Raw genomic sequence first — 23,564 nt, 5'->3', positions numbered from 1 at the left:
TTGGCTACACACATTGCATGACAAAGTTGGCCTGTTTTCTGCGGTCAATGAAGTAGCGCCGCAGAACCACACGCGGTTCCACGCAATATCTACATTTAATGTTGGCATTCGTGTCGTTTAATGTCGTTCGAACAGTCGAACAGAAAAGATGTATCAGAAAAGACATCACGTTTTGTGAGGCGAACGCTGAACATTGAAACTAAAGTACTTTGTTTTTCGCACTGGTAAGTGCATTTCGAAAGAGTAGTTGAACCACAATTGCATGGTTGTGAGAATGAACGTATGACTGCTGCATGGTGTCTTGCCTCCTCTTTGTTTGTCATTTTGTAGTAATACCGTTCTATATGTGCATGACTGTCTTCACATTTCTGAAACAGTTACTTTGAAACATACAGAAACTGACCACAAATAATATTGAAGTTTCTATTATTGACCATAGAAATAATATTGAACATAGAAACTCCACCAACCCACGACTTTAGCGTCTCTACAAAAAGTCATTGTAAACCACGCTATGGTATTTTTTTTTCGTTATCACCGTTATCTAGCAGTGTGAGCTTTTGGTACTTCCTCACTATAAGTAAGCCAAGCCAAGGCCTTGCAGAGATTATCAAAGTTGGCGATTAGTTCAAAAACATTACGACATCATTTGTCGCACAAGTACGAGCTGAAAATTGGCTAACTTGAAGAAAATGGAAGTGACAAGAAATATAACATGCAACAAGAGAATGTACCATGACATTGTCAAACTTAATCTAAATCCTATGCGAGATGCAAAAATGGCACCTAAAGATCTACTTTATGCCAGTACAGAAAAATCTTTCCTGATATGAGCAATAAATAATGGCCCAGGGTGTTTAGCAATGGTATAAAGCATACAATAGATAAATTACCTTATCAGTGCAGTGCGTTTTGGTTTGGTTCTCTCCGTAGAACAGGAAGAAATAGCACTGTCTCTACCCCTCTATACAGAAATCACGTTTGTCTTTTATAATACCAGCTGCCACAATGCTCCAACACTATCGATGCTTTAAATTGTGACTGATTAATGCACTGGAAAAGCATTTTGTTCAGGAAGCAGGATACAAAAAAAAGATAAGATTCCATCTGTGACTCAACATTCTTGTAGGCATCTTAATTCTCCACATTTAAATGACTCTTATACATAAGGGGGTGCTGCAAATGACACTACCGTGGTTAGCGAACGATAATTCACCTGGAATGATGACCGACAATAACGCGCCTTTTGCAAATTGCAAAAATGGCGAGTCACTCACGGTTCGTGCTTTAGCGTTTTTCCTCACGAATATTGATACGTAAACCCACAAAAGTGCATTTTGGAAGACAGTACAACGTTATTTTCTCTTCCTGGCTGTGCGCGGAAAAGGCGCTTCAGCAGGATTCCGTCCAGTCCTCGCCGTTCTCAAGAGGCACAGTTGAGGGGCCCGAATGCTCCTACAGCCACACTCAACACATCGTGAAGTCTACACAAAGGCAACGAGTAATCATCCACTATCTGACAACGCTCACAAATCTACGTCGCATGGGAGCGATTCGAATAACGTAGTCTTCGTAGTACTCTTCGTTTTGTCACTCTTCCTTACCACGTATCCTCCGCACTGAGGCCATCCGTGTTTCGGTTGCTGCTTGGTCCTGAAGATAACGAATGGTCCCCCCTCCCCAACCTCCGCAGGATCAGACTCCTCGAATGCGACCCCGTAGACACCACCGAGACAACACCGCGTTGACCTCTCGAAAACGCCACGCCCATCCTCAAAAAACACCCACCACTTGTGGGGCGAAGCGGGGCAGGTGACACGACATTCGATGCCCTGCAGTCGTCGGTGCCTACATGTCGGGATGCTTCCTTGCTTCCCCCCTTGCAGATGCATAGCTTGGCGACGCTATCCAACAGTTCGGGGCTCTCGACCTGTATGTTGAAAAGTTGTGGAGAGGGCTGTGCCATCCAGGTCAGTGCTGCGGCGCTTGCTTCCGATCCTCCTCGTCTTGTGCCACACCGTGCCCGTGGCGATGCCGTCCTCTCTCTGCCTGACATTGACGGCATATAGGGCCGCTGGCTGCCGCTAGAGCTGCCGCTGCCAACGCCGTTCGCAGCCAAAGCCAATGCTGTGTCCTGTCTCTGTGCGTGCTACTGCAGAATGTGCTAGTGCTGCCGTCGCTGCTGCTTGCAGCGCGCTTGCGGAAAGCGCTTTGTCGCTGCTTTATATGTCAGCCGGCTATCGCTGCGTGTCGCATCTGATCTTAACACTTGACGCTGAAGCGAGAGGGCTCTTTCACGGCAACAGTCGGGAGACAAACGCTACTCGATCGTGTATTGAATACGCAAGGTTCTACGTCACCCTTTAATCTAATATACGGCTTAAAAGGAATGAGCGAAAACTACAGCCCTGGAAGGAACCCTCTCCTGGCGTAAAGTTCGATATATTGCAGTTAGCAGAAAGTGTGCGTATTCGAACAGGGTACCAAAATGCTTTATTAACGTAGCGTGAGCTTAAACGCGAAGTACTTGCAAGTATGCTTGGCAGGAGGCCAGGCCTTGGAAGAGCATCGAATTTCCGCCAGCATGTCATGTTACCTAAGAAGTATACCTGGCCGAAGACGAATGAAGCACAACTAGTATACGCATAGGGTCTGACGGCCATTTTCTGGTCCTCTAATCGGTTAAGCGTTTGCTGTCAGCGTCAGGTTCGTCGAACAGATCATAACAAGTGGCATCTTCGAGGACCATTTCGTCTACTCATACAGACGCGAGTTTCCGCATTTCACTAAATAGCTATGGCGATAGTCATTTCACTATTTCCGCTGTGGAGCCATGTGAAAAAGACAAAGGATGCGTAATTAGGTCATACGAATTTTGTTTATCGGGCCTTCAGTGGCTTCACTTCACAGATTCGTGTGAGGGTGCTGTCGTCCGCGCTGACAGTAATTCTGCGATATAATACTTTAGGCTACACGCTTTTCACCACAAATAAGCGACATTTACAAGGACCTATAGTAAGCGACCGCAGTCGTGCAAAATTTCCTCGGCATGGAGCTTGCTGATGTATCTCTAAAAACGCATGCGCTAATTTATAACGATATGCGCTGGAGAATGTTTTGCTGATATTGGCATGTTGTGACTATTGGGCCTGTACTATTTGTTGCAGGGTCGTGAGAGGTTAGGTTTTCTGGCAATATATAAGTTCATCCTGCGCAGTTGCACACTTTAGACAAGACAGAAGCGGAATAAATTTTGACAAACACACTTATTCACGCATTTACCACCTTGTTCGTGAATGTGTGTCTTTGTCCCCTTCCACATCTGTCCTTAGTATAAGGTAACTGCGCAATATTACTGTCAGTGTGCAAGCTAACCTCGAATTATGTTCTGCCACATGTTTCGGAATACAGGAATACAAGATCGAGTCAACCGTCGATTATCAATTTTATATGCACGTTTAAAATGACACCCAAAAAAAGATGTGGTCAGTTGGAACTCCTTTATTTATTATTTTGTTGGTCACGTTGATACCAAGAACACGCTTATTCGCTGGTGTTACAGCAAAGCAGGGGGCGCGCGTGGCACAGACATAAAGAAGAAGAAAAGCCCTGATACACGGGCTTCTAGCTCCGGTCGCACAGCAAGATACAGATGAATGCACAGCGGCTGGCTTACGCTCGCGAATGCCATTACTTGCAATGCGAGCTTCTAGTAGCAGCTGACGCTTAGCGGAAGAGCGGAGCCGCTAACGCAGCTTGCCGGTCGGTAAACTCGTCCCAGTTCAATGCGCAAGCAGACAACGAGATCGACTGGAAGATTTCTCAGGACAGGTGCTGTTAGTTTGTCTAAGCTGCATACGCTTGTCGTTGTATATGTACCACTACGTACTAAGTAGAGCTATTCAGCTGTAACAGGCCACCGATTCCTTTACAGACGGTCGTCGATGTCGGACGCGCCATGCGCTTCGGCCCAGGATACCAAGAAGTGTTTCCTTCTCTGTTTGCGCGTTAGACAACTGTTTCGTCACTTGTTCCCACTGCAAGGTCAAAGAGGAAGAATGCGACTAAAGCATGCGCACACGGGCCGTCCGCGAGGCACGTCGTCTAACAGAAACCTAGTGGTTCAAGCGACATCCTTCAGCGGCCTTTGAGACAGCGAGGTGGCATCATACGAAATCGGGCCGTCGGTCTTGTCTTCGGTACTAGGAATCTGTACTACGTAACAGGGACTATAGTCTGGAATGGATCAGAGCTATACTGCGCATATTGAGGTGCCGTTTCTCTAAACAAAGATTTGTAACTTACCAGTACTTTTGCGTATCCTCATTGAAACTATGCGTGATATGTGATTGTGGCCTGAAATCTCCAAATCACGGCGACTCGTTCACGAGAGAGCCGGCACCTCCACTTCGTTTTGTGCTCGGGGCATCACAATTACTACATAGTCAATCCAACCCATGCGAAACTCGGAGTTTACGTCGGCTCGACAAAGCTCTCTATACTTATGGATGAGATGTTGTTGAGTCAAGGATGAGAGAATGTGCAGAATGTGTGAATTTAAGTCCGGCCGAAAACGGGGCCGATTGTGAGGCGATTCGCCAGCGTTTCAAATATCGAAGGAAAAATCGAGAACGTGCACACCTCACTTTGACTGTGGTCTCAGAGGCTGTTCTTCCGCACGGTTGCTTTAATTTAATGATCCTGACCTGCGTTGTTTACTATAATACTGATATCTCCGCAACGTGACACATTACAGTTTAAAGCTGCTGCAAAACTTCAGTTGCACAGTTAATGCTGAAAGATGAGCGAATTCGTTGCTGGAACGGCGGTACACATTAACCGCGCTAAATAGACAGGACAGGAAACACTAGTAAATAATCCGGGCGCTGAAAAAAATGGAAACGCGAGTTTAGATTGCACGGCCAGGGCCCGTCGTCGTTTTATTTATTTGTTTATTTATTTACCGTCTATTTGGCGCCGTTAGTAAGCTACACCATTCATATGGAGAACTAGAGATAATATCTAGTCTGGCCCTTGAAAAATCCAAAGTTTATGAGATGTTATAAAACCATGCAGTCACCTCTGAATAATTATACTCCTAAGATCTACAACGACAAAGCACAGATACCTTCTTTTTCAATAGGTAAGTATAGAAACAAACTCTCAACGAGGTAAGACGCCTGACAAAATGTTCGCTCTCAAAACCTCATTTCGCCTTTCGTTTGTTTTATGATTCTATACTTCCGAAAGATGGAATAAGAACAACCCGAACAAATTACAGTTATTAATATCTCTTTCTTCAGCCGCTGAGAAGCACATCTACCTATGACACCACCCTAACATGTTCCCAGTCCACTGTGTAGTAAAATAGATATAAAAGATCAAATATTAGTCCGACGGCTATCGGTGCGGCTCTGTGTTGCCTCACACTGTGGTGTGGGACTTAAAGCAGGGACAGGGTTTGTCCTTCTCTGTGCCTAGCTGACTTGTATCACAACGCCAGTCTCTACACCGGTTTCTTTCCTCCCTCCTCTATCTCTCTCCCGTTTCCTTTCCTCCTCTTCTGGTTGCAGTTCCTGAATATGGCGAGCGTGTTTATGAAAATCTTCAACCTGATCTGCATGATGCTTCTTATTGGTCACTGGAGCGGGTGCCTTCAGTTTCTCGTCCCCATGCTGCAGGGGTTTCCTTCCAATTCCTGGGTCGCCATCAACGAACTTGAGGTGAGCCCAGTGTCAGAGAATTGAAGGGCTGAGAATTTATTAGTTCCGGCTTGTAGGGCGCAATAGCGACTTGGGCCATGCTGCGCTAGCCACAAGGTGTTAAGAAATTTCTACAGCCTTCTTTTGTAGAGTGAAGATGACGATCAAAAGAACTTACACATAAGTATTTCTTGATTTGCACAGGGCCCTGTCGAGGACAGATGTGATTAAATACAAAGGTGATAATTAGTGCTCAGTGAACATTCACGTTGACTCCACATTAACTTTTTCATTCAGTGTACAACATGGAACATGGGCCCTATAACGTAAAACAATTCCGATCTGTTTTTACTGCAATCTCCTGACGTCAAGTTTACGTAGCCGCCGACGCAAGCATCGGGCGGTGACCTGCAGCGTTGTCTGAACAGTTCAATCAAACGCTCTCCTCGTTTATAGGAGGTCATTTTTGTTTCCTTTAAGAACGAATAACATTGCCTATATTGAGCATTTTTTTATTTAATTGGCTCACAGGAGGCGAGGAGCACGCTCAAAGGGGAGGGTTTCGAAGGGACCGAGCCATGCGCAGTGAAAAATAGATAACCGGATGAGGAGGGGGGGGCGGCGTCTGCGATTGGTCCGTTTGCCCTTACTTAGCTTACGATGGCTGGTGGAAAATCGCGGCGGCGTGCAACGGCAGGCTAAAAATGCCGCTAAACGGATCCACAGCGAAGAAAATTTGGCATAGCGATGTCGCATACGTGCGGAAAGGGCTCGATAATGTTATATTGCCACGCAAAAAAGTTTTATGCGCAAATAAATATGTGCTCTCCGGCAGGTGCGAGCAGTCAGTGCCCGAGCGATCGAGCGGGCAGCCATCTTCTATTCCTTTCGGGACGGGGCAGTCTCCGACTATTCAGGAAGAAAGTCAGTTTTGTTCTGCATATTAATACATATTTAACGCGAAAACTTTTGACCAATTGCTGAGTGCTAACGGCAAGAACACGTCGAATCAGAAAAAAAAATTTTTTTTTTTTGTTTCGTCTATTCATGCATAATCAGTGAGCACACGTCATATCAGATGGGGAACTGTCGCGGTTTTCGCGTCGTCGCGTGACAGACAGGCGATGTCGGGGCGACCCGTAAATGTTTGACCTATCGTGGAGGGCTGATTGCAGAATTGGAATAGAAAAGTTTGGAATAGTTTTACGCTAGAGCGCCCCGGAACACATGAAACGAAAGAAAACATTACAAAATGAAATGCAAGGCGTCCTTAATTCTGCATCGTCTGAGTAGCGGCTGTATACGTCAAACACGTCACGTCAAACAGGGGTTTCACGTCAAACAGGGGTCAGCCACAAAAGCCTGAGTCACGCAGCTCGAATAAGCGGGTGCTTTTAGAGCAGGCTAGCCATGTAATGCGCATACACATGAAAAAAAAATGAACGTTGCATGTTTCGTCGTTCTATATGGTTGTTGCAAGCGTTTTCACTAGCTGTTTCATCCGAGTGCTCGTTCCGGGACCTCATGTACTTTCCGCGCGCCCTTGTCGCCGCAGACGAAGTACTGGTTCGAGCAGTACTCGTGGGCCCTGTTCAAGGCCATGTCCCACATGCTGTGCATAGGCTACGGCCGCTTCCCGCCCCAGAGCCTCACGGATATGTGGCTCACGCTGCTCAGCATGATCAGCGGGGCCACCTGCTACGCACTATTCCTCGGACACACGACCAACCTCATACAGTCGCTGGACTCTTCGCGACGACAGTACCGAGAGAAGGTGAGAGCCGTCCACTTATCGACGGCGTGGTCGACGGAAATGATACGTCGACCCGCCACAAATCCGGCAGTGAATCCAGAACTGGACATTCGACTTTTCGGCCCGCATGTGGAGCAACGCGTACAGCCGCTAATTACCGGAAAGATAATAGATAATCAACAACCAGCACTTACATATAAAAAAATTAAATAGCCGAGTGTTTCCGTGTTTTTCCTTATTTTGCTGCTTCTGAATAAAATTCATAATAGATCGCAAAATAATGCACTGACAAGACAGAGCTACGCAAGCGCTCACTAACTAACGTATTTGGGAGAAAGGTGAAAGGACAGTTGACGGCCTGCACACGCGCGACAACAAACGCCACCAGTGTTGCTTAATATAAAAAACAAAAACAGAACAACTGAGCCACTTCTTTATCAGAACTAACGACCTTGTCAATCTAGCCTTTCCAGCAACCTACTCTCGCCCTTCCTCAAGTTGACACAGGTGTCACTCGTCTGCTTGACGAAGAAAGCCTCCAACATATCACGTGCCACAGCGTTTTGTTGCTTCTGCCCCATATCGTTATTTCACCGAATGACGGCACCCACTTGCAGTTTTCTCAGTGCGCGGGCAGGGGCGCATGTTCCTTGTTCTTTGGTAACGTGGCATGTTCTCTGGCGCATCTGCCCGGGCATTGCGAATGCTGCAAGGGCGGGTCAAGGCTTGCCGAAATAAAGATATTGGGTAGAAGCAGGGACACTGTTCTTCGTCAAGCAGACGGGTGGCGATTGCGTTAGTGACACATCTGTCTGGAAAGGCCTAAATTGACAAGGTCCTTAGTTCTCACAAAGAAACGGCTACTTTTTGTCTATTTCCTTTTTTTCTTTTTGTTTTATTTTGAGCACTCCTGGTGGCGTTTGTGTTCACGCATGTGCAGACCATCAACTCTCCTTTGACGTTCCCCTGAAATACGTGAGTTGTTAGTGAGCGCTTGTGCTCTTCTATCTTGGCTGTCTTTTTTTGCCCTGCTTTACTTTATTTTGTATCACGATGCAACTCGCCCAACTCGGGGGTTGAGAGCTTTTCAAGCTGCCAAATGAGCAGCTTTTTTTTTTTCTCACCCCCTTTGTCCTGTACTTTCAGAACACAAAATGAACGATTTGTCTATTTGTCTTGTTGCTCTTTAAATTGCTTGAATCCGTCTTTCACTTTTGATGAACAAGGCGCTTAGTCGAAGCAGTCATTTGCTTCACCATAAAATTTAATGTGTTTGCTAGTTATGCTATAACTACCTCCTAAATTACCCCCCCCCCCCCCTCCCACCCCACCAATTGCGGCCCGGTGTGGAAATTTTTACACGCATTGCTACACCACGTGTGCACCGTGCTGCGAGCGACAATGGCGTGCCCTCTGTCCTCTGACTATCCCGTCTTTGGTGCGCAGTTAAAACAAGTTGAAGAGTACATGGCGTACCGAAAGCTTCCAAGAGACTTACGACAAGGAATCACCGACTACTTTGAGCACCGGTACCAAGGGAAATTCTTCGACGAAGAAGCTATACTCGGGGAACTCTCCGAGCGGCTAAGAGAGGTGAGCGTTAGCATGATAGCGTTGTAACGAAGTCATTGCATGATGTCGAAAATGTGAAAACGGCAACTCATCGTAAAAGTATCATGCCAGGAATATAAAAATGGAACCTAGCCATGTCGTGTCCAGTATGCACAGCTGAAGTGTTCACATGCTATGAAGATTCCTTCGTGACAGAAAAAAAAAAGATGCCTGCCTTGACCAGTAATCGCAAGCAAGGACGAGGACCTCGCTGTAACATCTTGTAGTTGGAGCATATGCATTACCTTGTACGCAATCAGCATCTGGACGTTAAGGCTTCAAAAGCTTCTGCTAAAAATACTTCGTCACGTTGTCATTCAGCTAAGAATAAGTCTTACTCCAAAGTCTGTAGCATTCGCTTACGCCATATTTGTCGGTCACGGCATCCGTTAAAGATTAGTGCACGTTGAAAACATTCGCATCACAAGAAGCTAGCATTAAGGCCAGGACCAACGTTTGCCAACGAGCCAAGACACAGCTTCGTTGTTTGCATAGAGAGCCGAGATCTGTACAGACTCATGTCATTTTGCAGGACGTAATCAATTACAACTGCCGGTCGCTCGTGGCGTCGGTGCCGTTCTTTGCCAACGCGGACCCAAACTTCGTCAACGACGTCGTGACCAAACTCAAGTACGAGGTCTTCCAGCCAGGCGATATCATCATCAAGGAGGGGACACTCGGGACCAAGATGTACTTCATCCAGGAAGGCATCGTGGACATTGTGATGAGCAATGGAGAGGTGGCCACCAGCCTCTCCGACGGGTCGTACTTTGGAGGTGAGCCGTACACTTACTCCACTTCCTAGAGTGCTCGTTCCGTAAAAGAAATATCATTACTGTATATCGCTGCCATGCTTGAGCGCCGGTATGCATATCACCTCGTGCAAGTGGACGAATCTGCCTGGCGCCGTTCGTGTCCCCCCACAGCAAGAACGTGCGGTTAACGCGGAACGAAGTTTGAACATTTGAATGAACCGCCATCAGTTGACGACGTGACAGATTACAGTTTTGCTTGTTAAAAATATTCCGAAATAAGAGAACTTGAAGGACAGACGCGGAAGAACTTATAGTATATGCTTCCCAGAGGGGATAACGAGACAGTTTTCACGTACCTACCACAATGAGCTACCGTTAGTATAGAAATTTGTAATGACTACGCGATTCACATGACTCTATGTAAGTGCAGCTGATGATATAATGCATGTGCCAAAGCGCCAAAATATGTGGAAGTGTACCACTTCCGCGCGCGACTAGACCTACTCGCGCTTCACCAGAATAGAACAGGCACGAAGGTACTGGCAACATTACAGTTAGGAAACTGATGCAACCGCTGAAACCTAACAGGGCGTAGGAAGACGCGGACAGAAAATGCGAAAGAGCTCTTAGACACGATCAGTTTCTGAAACTAAATCTAATGTCAGCTCTAGTGTACGTATACGCCAGGCATGCCCAGACGAAGCTATAAAAGTATGGCAAGTACTGATCGAACAATCGTAATCTTGGACTGTGTCATTTACAAGATCAAGAAAAGCTATAGTATAGGGTATCGGGGCAGCTGTCAAGCAGGCAGAGAGGGTTGCTATTAACGGACGCTTCGCCGTAAACCATGTCACATTGAGCACGCCGGCGTTTCTCGGATCAGCGAAGCGAAGGAGCAGTGGGTTCGGTCAGCTTCTGGGAGGAAGATACGCCTCCAGACGTGTACGCAGCAGACGATTCTCGAAACTCGGCGCCACTCCGCGATAGCTCCCTCACCAGCGCGTGTGTGGCGCGTGCTCGCAGAGATTTGCCTGCTGACCAACGCCCGGCGCGTGGCCAGCGTTCGGGCCGAGACCTACTGCAACCTCTTCTCCCTGTCCGTGGAACACTTCAACGCCGTGCTGGACGTGTACCCTGTGATGCGGCGGACCATGGAGTCCATCGCCGCCGAGCGGCTCAACAAGATCGGCAAGAACCCGGACATCGTGTGCCAGCGTGAAGACCTACGCGTCGACCTCAGCACAGTCACCGCCCTGCTCCGATCCGCCCAGGCAGCCCACAACGACGACGAGGAGGAGGACGAAGACGTGGACGGCGGCGACAGCGGCGACGCCAAGGGGGGCGGCCGCGCGCAGGGCGGCAACCGGAGGAAGTACAGCAACCTCCTGGGGGTCCACCGCAGCGGAGGGGGCACCACGATACCGCGGCCCAAGTCCGAAAGCTGCTTCCACCGCATGTTCGACATGGCCAGCGGCGCGGCGGCCCAGACGGCCCTGCCGCGATCGGGCACCTTCTACGAGAGCCTGACCGGCATGGGTTCGCAGGGGAACCTGCAGGAAGACTAGAGGGCCGCCGTCGCACGGAACCTCGGACGACGCCGGCCGAGGAAGCTGCTGAACCGGCCGCGAGGCAGGTGTAGTCACAACACTGCAGCCCAGCTATAAGCTTCGTGCAGAATTAAACGCGGGCGATATTAATACGACAATCTAAGCGTCCATTTGGCGCCGCACAGCGATTAAGGTAATACGATATGGCGAACTCTGAATGAAAAGGAAGCAAAAGATTGGTTAGCGGTTGCTCCGGCGGACGAATCAAAGCCTATCAGACAAGGCCAATACGGTGCGAGTCAAATCGGGCCGCTGACCGCCGGTGACGTAGGTTGGGAGGGCCACGGGGTTCTACGATGAGATTCTGCGATACGCGAGCTCGCAGACTGCGCAGTAACACCGTGCGCCAGTGAAGTAGCTGTACCGCGGCGACAGCCTTCTCGCTTGTGTTTCCTTGAATTGGCTGTCTTCTCGACAGCAGCATCTCTGAGCACGCAACCTCTATTGCCCTGTCGCAAGGTTTCGATTCGAAAGCAAACTATTTTCAAAACTATTTCAAGCGGTTCGGCGTAAGCGCGAGTGTCCAAATTAGTCAAGGGATAAAAGAAAACGTTCTATCATAAATACAACAAAAAAGAGAGAAGAAAAACCTGGTCATTCGACCGCGGTTTACACTTGCTCACGGCGCTTAGACAACCTCGGCAAAATCTGTGCTTAAAATTAATGTGCGTAATTAGATGCTCGCTACACTACATCTTCCGGCAGCTTCCTCGTCCGGCGAAATAACTCGCGCGGTCCGCGAACACTCGCGGTGCATCCGAGGGACTGAAACGCGCTATTGTTCCGACTCAGAAATAAATATCTTCCGCAAAAGAAATAGAAGAAAAAGTAGGCGAACCACACCGTTCATTGGGACACCGTTGAACGCTTGTTCTATCAGCCACTACAGGTTAACCATGCTGAAAATTATTGAAGTGGGCCAAAATTAAGGAACACCTCATGCGAACTCGTGTTGACTGTCCGCTGTTCAGTCTGTGACAGTCTGCGCAAGTGTCCACGCGCGCGTCCCTCGCAAAGATCTGCGACGTCCCTCGGTCGCACGACGCAGGCGTTCGCGTGGCCGCGCGGGCACTGTATGCGGGACCAGCGTCAGCGCATCTGGGAGCAAAGTGGCCTTAGAAGAAACGGGGCGAGCCGTCACAGGGATTAACACAGACAGACACACACCATCTACACACATATCGCTCCACGCACGACTCGAAGAAAGAAGAAAAAAAAAGTCACACGACACCTTGCTCACATTGCCGAGACACGTCACATGATACCACTTCGTTGTATGTCTGTTTCGTATGCACAATGTCATGTTCCCTTCCTAAAGTTGACTGCAGGACGATCTCAAGCCGTCCCCTCCCGATGCCCAACCGAGGTCGACCGAAACGATTTGTTTGTTCTGGTTTTTTTTTTCCCCTCGTCGAAGCATGATTCCCATAAGTTACTCCTGAGAAAACAAAAGACACGCGTTCGCGAGGCTTGGCTCGCGGAGTCCTTTTTGAGAGGCCAAGAAAACCCTTAACCGTTGAAAACACAAGAAACCGCGATGCGCGATAAGTTGTTCTTGCTGTTCTATGGATGTTGTGTGTTTCCGAGACAACCACGTCAGCCCCCAGATTTATTTCCAGTGGAGGAAGCGAACGAAGTCAACACGCGAAATCGGCGCACAGAGCGAAATTCTCAAATTGTATAGACCCAAAGTATTAAAAAAACGCTTCATGCCAACCTAGTTTTGGTGTCTTCGAAGCGCATTGTATTCCCGTATGAACATCAGCCGGAGTATGAGTCGTCCGGCGGCGTATAGCGTATCTGGTGGTCTATGTCGCCTAATAGCGTGTCTTGGCTACGTTCTCTTAACTTTGCCGGAGAATTCCAGGTCTCTACGTTGATGATTGTTCAACCGTTATCCCCTTCGCAATGTTACTGGGCCCGGAAAGACAGAAAAGAAGGCAGAAGCGAACCGTGCTGCATATTCTAGATGTATTGCAGGCGTTAACAAAACCAGTTAATGTACGCATCAGCAACGCTGGTCATGGCCCTCATAACGATCACTGAGAGGCCATATCTGTAAAATGTAGCTGTGTGCCTGAAAGGTTTCGTCGTTTTGACTGGTCGTAACTGCAGTGCGTGAATATACCTAATGTTCACCATGATAGACGCACCCCTATAAGGCCCAGCGGATTGTTTGATTACATTGCTCGTGCGTTGCATAGAAACCATCGACATATATTACCTGATTTCGCTCCCAGAGACTAAAAACATAGCAATGAGAAGCTACACAGTAAATACGCGTGGGCTTGAGGGCTGGTGGTCAGTCTACCAGCCCAGACTTGTGGGCTGGTGTAGTAATCTAGGAAATCTATACACATGTACTAAGAAGGGAAAAAAAGAACACACGTAAACTATGTTTAGATTCGAAGCAACATAAACTGCCAGTAATGGTGTATACTCGACAAATGTTCTCATTTTCGTTGAGCTCGGTATGAGTCGGTGGTTGGAAACAAGCCACGTTGCTGGTGAAGTGAAAGTTGGACGATGACGCTTGTCCGAAACCGCAGAGGCGCGCTCGGACAAAACAAAAATGCAAGAACAAGGAGAGAGAGAGAGAGAGAGATAACGTCGCAGTCGGCATTCTGTCCTTACCGAGACACGATCGACGACTGCTGTTGCGTTCGAAGCATGCAGCTCGCTCTCTCGTGAAAGCCAGCCGAAACTCGTTACGCAGGCCCTCGCGATGACGCCCACCGCACAAACTAAACGACGTGTTCACAAACGCGTGCGGAAAACGAAAACTTTACGAGCGCTCACAGCGGCGTCCGCAGGGCCCTGTTGTCGGCTGTACTGTAACACGGTCACTGCGCAGGCAAGCTCTGCGTAAACTCGTTCCCGCGGGCTCGTACATGGTGTAAATCACGCGCCTCTGCGGACGCAGCAAAACAAGAACTTTCCGGATCCAACCGAGAATTATGTGTCCATGGCCCTCCTTGTTGTTGGCAGCGTAAAGTACCCACGCGCGCTGCTCCAAAGAAGAAGAAGAAAAAAATATAAACGAAAAGAAATACCCGGAAAAGCGTTCATCGTCCGAATTTCCGCGTCAAACATAAACTCACCATCACACTCGAACCCACCCCCCATTTCCCGACAACCTTCTCCGTGAATCGTCATTGAGAACATCGTAAACTGCATGCAACTCTTTGACTAGGAGCATGATGTTCCCAGCCCCTGTGTAGCTCGTTTCCTTGGCGACTCCCCCCATGCTGCCGCCGCCGAAAGAGCAGTATGAATCCCACCATCTGAGTCGTCCATCACACATCGTCGCACATTGCTGTCACACTTGCTTGCCTGCTCGCTGCAAAACAAGCACACGCGGGGCAGGGTCAGGGCACGGGTGCTAGAAGAAACGCAGTTGACGCGTGTACAAACGCAACGCAATGGAGCAAAACTTGGGGTCTGTATTTTTGCCGACACGATCGCGTGTAGCTACAGGGTGAAACCGTGCGCTTATAACGAAACACACATCGGCGAGCGGCGAATTTCCGCTCTCAGTTTTATCGGAACGCGGGCGCCGACGGTGACACGTAAATTTCATAAAGCTGCTACCATATAAAGAAAGAAAAAAAATCGCAACCTACAAAGCAAGCGAGAAGTAACCAATTTCTTTCTTTTTCTCTTTTCTGCGTGGATACTTTGCTTTTTATTCTAATACATTATCCATTCGACGTCACTCGGAGACTTGGCTTAAGCCTTAGTTCAGCGTCAGCCGCTCTCACCGAAACAGCCTCAGGGATCAGCGACTGCTACGATGGATGACGGTCTTCACTCTGGAAAAAAAAAAGACAGAGAGAGATTCACTCGCACGCAGCAGTAGTATTCATCTAAAATTAAGTGCATTCGTTATTTATAGTTTTGCGTTGCCATTTATGCCGAGCTGTGGCGAAGTCGTAGATAGGTATCGAAGGATTATTACTCCACGTTGCTGTTAATTCACTTGCATAGCGAGGCGGTCGGTAATTGCCCGCTTGACATCGCGTAACATTGTAAGGCGCTCTTCTTCTTCTTTTTAACGAATAAGACGCGACAGGCTGAGGAATAATCACGAACGTTCGGTGTGTGGCAAGGAGTAAGTGTTCGCGACAATCACTCATCAACGCAAAGTTGTTGTTCTTTTATTATTATTATTTGTTTCTATCTCCCAGCAAACGGCGCCGATCGACGGTTTGCAGGATAAGTTATCGCGAATCGTCAGTGGATATGACGAGCTTTTAACTGCAACTTCCTATATACATCCCGATATCTGAAGCAACTATAGAATGTGTGACCTCTTCTTGATATTTACAAGAAAGAAAGCGACGAATGCGAAATTGTCTGAGTATCAAGAACCCCAATGTTATGGTAATTCGTATCACTGCTCAGTGCACAAGAACAAAAAAATAAGGAGAAGAAGCAACTAAAGACGAAGAGAAAAGGATGTTACCTATCGCAAGCGTTTTTCTTTAATTTTTGCTTCAACATATTACAAAGTATTCTTCGGGCGCAACTTAGCTTCGCACTATAAATGTGCTTGGAGCGACATTATTAAATATAACCAATTTCCACCACTACAGCGCTTTGTCAGTGAGCTTCTTAAGCAGCCACAAGTCGTCGTAACGCTCTATGATGAGACTTTATACATTGCAAAAAAAAAAAAAGAAGGCTTTCTAATAAGGGCTACGCGCGCGCTTTGTACGGAACGTGCTCCTCTGACCTCCAATGTATCTTCCTTGCTTTCCCGCAGTGATTTGATGCCGAAGGCAAAGCAAGACATACAGGGAGAAAAAAAATAAGCGGGGTGGGGGAGGGGGGGAGTGCACACTGTGCCCTCACAAAAATGCATTTAGACAGTCTACGCAAAGTCTACGGATGTTGTTTTTACACGATATTTATAGAACGTCTATAGGCAATCTACAGACTCGTCGCCTTAAACTTTGTTGGCTAATTTCCTTTAGGCTCATTGCTAACAACCTCCTTGGAAATCTCTCTGTACTTCTAACTGACGCTGCAAAATAGACGCGTTAATGACTTCTGGCCAGGCGGTCTACAAGCTTTTTATTCAGTCAAAAGGACATGTCTACAACGAGACGAAGCAGTTCTACGAGCACGCTGGTACAGACTGCCTAAATTCATTTTTACGAGGGCATCAAAGGCAAACTGAACACTCGCGCGCACGCAAAGCGAGAGCAATTCACGTACGAAAGCAATACCGACATCTTTTAAGAGTACAAGGAGGTGTCCTACGCGCAGTAGGTCGTGGAGCGCGGACGCACGGTAACCAACACCGGACGTCGAATACTTACACGGAATCTTCCGGGTGCAGTGAAACCTTGTACGAGAGCGGGCGCCTCGCTCGTGTAACGCGTGCTTGCCAAGAGGCGCCCAGTTGTCCCCGCCGCGCTGAGGCTTATTAATTTTTTATTGTAACGTTCGATGCACACGTGCACGCGGGTGGATATCTCGTCGCTGTACATAGGTGTACATAATCGCATATACAGACGCATACATATATATTATTATATACATATAGGCCAGCCAATCACACTCGTATCTGTTGTCGGTGCGCCACTGTTGTGCAGGCCCGCCTGTTTCCCGCGTTAGTTGAACACTGTTTGCAAATTGTGCGCGCTATTATTATTACCGTATTGCTATATATTATGCACACACGCACGCACACCCTCACACACGCAGCGTTGGTCTTGTGAAAAAAAAAAAAAAGAACCTTCCCAATCCAGGCGCTGTTGTCGTTATGTGCGGTCGACCCGAACCCTATATCACTTTCCCAACCCTCGACTCTGCGGCGCGCACTGTTGCTTCTTCCGCCGCGCTGGTGTTTGTTATTTCATCGCTTTTCTTTTTTTTTTTTCTCTCTCGCTGACGTCATAAGCAGGGTCGAAGCGAACGTGCTTCGGCGTTATATAACCACGCCGCAGTATCGTATTCGCGCGCGAGTGTACACAGAGTCGCGATGAATATCCAATCTTGAAAGTGTCGTTGAACGCGGAGTGACAGTGGCTCGAATGACTGTGCGCTACGCTTCGTCGTCCTCACCACTTGGCCTCGCCGGTGAGCGCACCACTGGGCATCAACGTTCAATAGCCGACGACGTTAGCGATATTCCCTTTCTTTTTTCCTCTATATGGTGCCGATTATTTGCCCTGCAGTCAGGTTGTGCATAAACAAGATATACATACACAGCCTACGAACTACATATTGTCTATAAGATCAATCTTTGAGATCACACGTGAAGTGTCTATAGAATTGTATATGCATATGTCTATCTAATAGACAGCCATAGACGGTGCGTGCGCGCACGTAAAAGAATAATTTCGTTCCCTATGTAGTATTCTTTTTCTTTCGCCTATATGCATATTCTGTGGACATTGTGTAGATAACAGTTGATTTAATGCGCAGCCATTGGCCTAAGGACTGCTCAAAAGCAGCGTATAATCTCATTGCCGCACAATGTACTGTCTACGTAGAATATGTAGACTTTGAGACTATGTGTCCTTAATTGCCCACGTAATGCCGATTTTCTATAGCCGGTTCTTATACACTGCGTATAAATATTTATATAATTTCTATTGATTGCCGATACAATCCCTTTAAGAAGCGTCTAGAACGCAAAAGACGTGTTATCTGAAGCCAAAAGCTGCATACATCCAAGCTCGGTTTTGCTTTTCAGTAAATCTCGTTAAATTCGTAAGTGTGGAATTTTTTTTGACATAAAAGAAAGGACTATCTAGTCAGGCGCTGTCACAACAAAATCATACTGCTAGTAGCAAACAAAACGTGCAAAACCGAATCAAGGCAAAAGGCTCAAATCGTTTCGAAACAGGGTAAGGCAACCCGCGTTTTTCGACATCCGGCTTACTTATTTTTCCCATTTCCGAATCGATTCTATTCGATCTACGAGTCACTTTGCTTTGTTTTTCTTCTAGTGGACTTCTATATCCGGCTTCCACCTTCACCGATCTTTTTATCTTTATTGTTGTATTTAACTGAAACGCAACTTACGTTTCATTCAAAATCGCAGGCGCGTCCAGTTCTTTACCACCTAATTGCGGAAACACCAAACGCAGAAACACGACGTCACATGAAATCAAAAAAAAAAAAGGCGGTCGCGTGTTTTTCTTCGATGACGTTAGTACTTCACGACAATCTGGACAAACAATACCGGCGAGTGTGTTTGGATATCAATCGGTGTCCAGTAATAAAGAATAAAAAAAGATCACTTTTGAAAAAGAGAGAATGAAACCCGATCGCCGCGGTGCCAGGGTATACCTTATTGTCTGATATGTCACCGACACGTCAACAAATCAACCGCGTAACATGGCCACAGCAACTTATTGTAAAGCAAAAATGAACCGTTCGAATCGCTCCGTCGGTGGTTGTGGAAACCGACGCAGACAGTGCTGATTTGTTTTCGTCGCGTTTTAATTTTAGCAAGCAGTCCACACACGGACACACACGTTTGGCCGCGGTCAAAAACTCGTTTATTTATTTATTATTTTTAACCTCCTTCCCCAGCACACTCATGTTCAGCCTTTTAGGTAATTGGGTCTCGAGCAATGCACACGTACGGCCGGTCATACGGGTCACTGTCACTGCCTTCGCAACAGCTTCCTGTGATGAAAGTAAAATGTCTGTTGAGCGGCGTCTATTCGGTTTTCTTTTTTTTTTTTTTTTCGTACGCCTTAGCATGGACCAATAAGAGCGAGCTTCGATCGGCGATTCAGACAGATGCGCGAGCGGAAGATGCGAAGCTCTTGCTTAGAAAAAAAAAAAAAAAGTCGAGGGACAAACAATGACGCACTGCGCGTAGCCGCACACACGAGCACATCTCAGTACACCGCGAGTTCCGAGAGCGAGTCATTGTGTAACGTCTAGTCAGCCAACGTAGCGTCGAACGCGTATTATATGTAAGCTATAGTATATGTATTGCATGTAACGAATAGGCTCGTTAACGAGTGGCGTTCTCATTTCTGCGGCATACGCTTAGCACGCCACTCCTCGAGAACGTAAAAAAAAAATGAAAGAGAACAAGTGAGGAAACAGTCAAACTTCTGCTGTCTTGTACTGTACATAGCACATCGAGCACATCGCCGCACGACACAGCATGTCGAACACATCGCGTTATATACATTGCGTGCGCTGGCAACGGGGAAACGCATTGCGGCGACCGCGGACCAATGACGAGACTCGTATCGGGCATTTATAAGAGCGTCGGGAAAAGTAAACCCGTCATCCACAACACCGTAGGCGATAATAACCAAGGACGGTATATGTGTATAGCATTTGTCTACGGTACACGAACCGCGCTGAGTGTGGCCAGCGCTGCCTCCGCGAGTACGTGTAGTGCAGTTTACGAAGCATTTAAAGAGCATAAATAATTTTTTGTAGAAAAGAAGAGCGCTCCTTAGCAGCCTTTGCAACCTCGTGTTCTCTAAAGAAAATGAGACTACTGGGAAGATAAACCTGAGAGGAAGCTTTAGCTGTTTATTAAAATTTGGCCTTTTTTTTTTCGAACCACCGAGTGTGTTACCACGCAACCTACCGTGCAGCTTTTGTCACGCGGTGACCAGCCTGTATAGAGCTCGTAGACTAAACATGTTAGATAACCACTCCCACAGCAGAGAGATGAGCACTTTATCTTATGCAGCTGTTTCCAGCAGCACTAGCTGATGAAGGTACGATTGTTGGAGTTCTTCGTGTGGTATCCGTGACGTCCCGTGAAAGTAATCGCCATTTGTGATTAGGGCCCCGCCTCGAAGCTATAGAGAAACTTCTTATAAACCACTGAAGTTGGGCTTCCGCGCTTCGCCGTGGCCTCAGCAAAGGACACGCCGCCACCGTCACGTGACCTGTACCTAGTACCACAACAGAAGGCAGGTCGTAGGACACCACAATGCGGCTCCCTCTAGCGCACGCAAGCTGGTGCACACCGCAGTCTGACACATGAACGCCAGGCGCACGTCTTCGCAATCAACTCTGCAATTGTAGTAGCAGGCAAACGCACTCAAACAGCATCAAAAATCACCATTAGAAGAAAAAAAAAAATTAGTCACATCATCGCGCGCCTCATCACCATCCTCACGTGACGTCACGTCACGGCGCAAAAGAAAAAAAAACTGATGAGAAAAGAAAAGCTGAACAAAAAAGCGCGGGCGCGTCAGAAGAATATTAGCTATAGTTAGAAAGCACGAAGCCCACGGCAGTTGAGGAATAGGTCGCAGAGGCCTCGTATCTTTGAAGACAGACAGGAGGATGCGCTGTCACTATACTTACAAATGAGCGCGGTTCCCATATCGCACACCCAGACCATATATATGCCTCTGCCGTTTTCTCGACGCAGCGCCTGGCTATAGAAAACGCTTTGTGCGTATTCATGTGACAGCGTTGCGAACCGGTTCTAAGCCATAAGAGTACCGCTGGAGCTTTTGCATCTCGGACTGATGTTCAGCTGAATTGGTCGGGCTGGTGCCTTGCGGATTAGCAACGAACCAAGTGCGCCAGCCGGTCGAGAAAGGCGAGAGATACAAGGAATGCAGTTATCTTTCCTCGTCTCTTCTATTCTTGAGTGCAGAGAGTAAGTCATTCCCTGCACGACGGCTGACAAAGCTTTATATTCAACATCACTGATTACATTAGACCACCAGTAAACATTAGCGAATAATACATGTGAAATGTATATTACGAACGTATGTAAGAGTGACAGAGCGCGGCGTGTGAGAAGCACATATCGTTGATGCGAAAGAAAAAAGAAGTCAGCTATCAAAAAAAAAATCTGCTATAGGGCATGCGAAAACGTAAGGTACGAATCATCACGAATGGTCCCCTTTTTAAGACAATAATACAGAAAACGTACAATAACGGCATAATTTGGTATGGCGTAAGAATATGCATTTGCGATGGCCTCACGAAAACTAGCACGGTTCGCTGATTCCTGTGTTTGAAGGTGTGCGTCATGTTTGCAAGCTCAAGCTAAACGCTCGAACATCAGTCCGCGGCGCATAAGGATCAGGCAACGATACGTATCGGGTTTGCGCACGGCTTGTTACGCTTCTGCGCCTAACGCTGCTGGGCAGCCAAGCCAGATACGATTAGCCGACGCCCTAGCGCTTCTTTCTACATCCTATAAGCTCGTATGAAGCACAAACCTTAAATTAACGGCATTGTTAACCACATTTCTAAGCTTCGGGAAAATGATACATCACGTGTCGCGAACGGAAATCGGGCACAATGATAGCATTACCATCCCTCCCTTTTCCCGTCAGGACTTCGACCAATGAGAACAGCCGTACTTAGGAAATGGGCTCTAAGTGCTCGCCAGAAAGCAAGTTTTGTCAGCTAAGACTGGCTCGGCCGCAGTAGAGCCCCAAACTTCTGGAAAGAGACAAGTGCAGCGATGTGGCGAGACAAATCGTGCTGCGCCTCGTGGCCTCCAAGATTGTCGGCAAAAGCACTGCGCCACGGCGAACACCTCGGAGGCCAGTGCAGCGCAGACGGGTACACGGCGAAAGCCGCCCTCTGCCAGTCCAGGATCGTCACACGTGTCCCGACCAAGGAGGTTGGTGCCGAAAGCGCCGATAACGAGGGTTAGCACTAACGAGTTGCGGAAAAGAAACGGTACCTAACCTTTCCCGCAGTTTCCCCTCCTCCTACAAGCCTGCAGACACCGCACTTACAAGGGGCTCGCAGCCCTGCGGCAACAGACCGATACGTATATACCGACAGCGACATGATGAACTGGAACATACAGACACTCCCGACCACTGATTGTTCTTATATACGTGGCGACTCTTCCAGAGCGAAGTACTCCCCCTTTAGCGCCCTGTCGTCCCTTTCCTTCAGACTTATAAAGCGAGAGAAAACGAGAAGGCGTGTGGGTCACGTCGAACGCGAATGCTCTGTGCGATGAACACGCTGAACATGCAAAGGGACGAATCGTGGGTTCCTACGTGCATGCAGACGTCACGCGCTTCCGAAAGCAATACATTCGAGCGAGAGGCACAGAAAAGGGGGCTCCGACAAAGAGCGGCGCACCTTTTCTGAAAAACCACGGAAGCCGGTGTTTTCGCTGTTGCGAATTTTAAAAAAATTGTTTCTGCGCGGCCGACAAGACGTGAGGCCGCGACATAGGTGCGGATGTACACGCGAATGGTGTGTGACCAGGGTTTGTGCACAAAATAGGAAAAAAAAAAACGAAATGGGTGGAACTGTTCTCCTCCGCAGGACTCAGAGACTGTGATCGCGGCCACGCAAAAGAAAGAGGGGGAAAAAAAAGACGTGTTAGTGTGTGTGTGCGCGCGCGCGCTATACGAAAAAGAAAACTTCCGAGAGCCGTAGCTGCGGCTCTGCCGAGTGTAAATAGTAATCAATAGCAATATGCAAGACGAAACCCGTAACTAAGTTTTAGCTAAGAAAAAAAAAACACTACTACTAGGAATTGAGAGAAAGCCATAGAGTTAGCAGCGTGGAAACAAAGCAGTGCTCCTTTATCTAAAAAACCATAGAGAATCAAGTTACACCGCTTGAAATTGTACCTTATTTTTGTATAGTGAAATATGAAGCGAAAAATGAAAAATAAAGCGAACACAGTTGCGCGAGCGTAATGAACGTGAAGCGTTGTACTGCGCTCATTCTTTCTTTTTTTTTTTCAAGTGTCGTTACTGTTACGTTACATACGTTGTGTCTATATATGTTTCGTTTCTCAACGTCATTACATATGTGCATATGCTGTTGGCAATAAAGGTATATGCTGCTTGTTGAAGGTTTGTCCATGTTGGCGATTTCCCGGTTGCGCAGATCGTTTCTCCACGCCTTTGTCGTTTTTTCCTATCTCTCTTTCTTCTTTCTTTTTTTTTTATCACACCATACTCTCATGGTATTGCTCTTATTTGGTGCAATTCACGAAAGCACGAACCTTACGCGCGAGTGCTGATCGAACCGACGGCGTTTATAGGGAGTGCGATCGAGCATTGTTGAAGATTCCACAGTGAGCATGTACCGACCTGATTTGTTTGTTCGTTCATGTGAGATTTCCTATTAAAGCGTTTTGTAGAAGCTGTTGTTGCCCTCTACTTCAATGCGGGCAACTGTGTGTGCGCAC

At 47.5% G+C, this 23,564-nt stretch overlaps 2 protein-coding genes across 2 annotated transcripts in view; one reads left to right on the top strand and one right to left on the bottom strand.

Moving 5' to 3' along the window:
• The window catches only part of LOC126541799 (uncharacterized), a 484,065-nt gene extending 460,544 nt beyond the window's left edge, over window positions 1-23,521 (top strand). The window contains exons 7-11 of the mRNA XM_050188735.3: window positions 5,574-5,723; window positions 7,258-7,476; window positions 8,902-9,048; window positions 9,599-9,842; window positions 10,848-23,521. Of these exons, the coding sequence (XP_050044692.3) occupies window positions 5,574-5,723; window positions 7,258-7,476; window positions 8,902-9,048; window positions 9,599-9,842; window positions 10,848-11,389 (1,302 nt within the window). The 3' untranslated portion in view covers window positions 11,390-23,521. The remainder of the gene's footprint in view (window positions 1-5,573; window positions 5,724-7,257; window positions 7,477-8,901; window positions 9,049-9,598; window positions 9,843-10,847) is intronic.
• LOC126541820 (uncharacterized) overlaps window positions 15,156-23,564 on the bottom strand; it is a 74,077-nt gene continuing 65,668 nt past the window's right edge. Inside the window, exon 8 of the mRNA XM_055076951.1 lies at window positions 15,156-15,243. Coding sequence (XP_054932926.1) covers window positions 15,220-15,243 — 24 coding nt within the window. The 3' untranslated portion in view covers window positions 15,156-15,219. The remainder of the gene's footprint in view (window positions 15,244-23,564) is intronic.

The sequence above is a fragment of the Dermacentor andersoni genome, chromosome 2 (genome assembly GCF_023375885.2).
Source record: "Dermacentor andersoni chromosome 2, qqDerAnde1_hic_scaffold, whole genome shotgun sequence".
Lineage (NCBI taxonomy): Eukaryota > Metazoa > Arthropoda > Arachnida > Ixodida > Ixodidae > Dermacentor > Dermacentor andersoni.
Note: the sequence above shows the minus strand (reverse complement) of the source record. Positions and strands in the feature narration are given on the sequence as shown.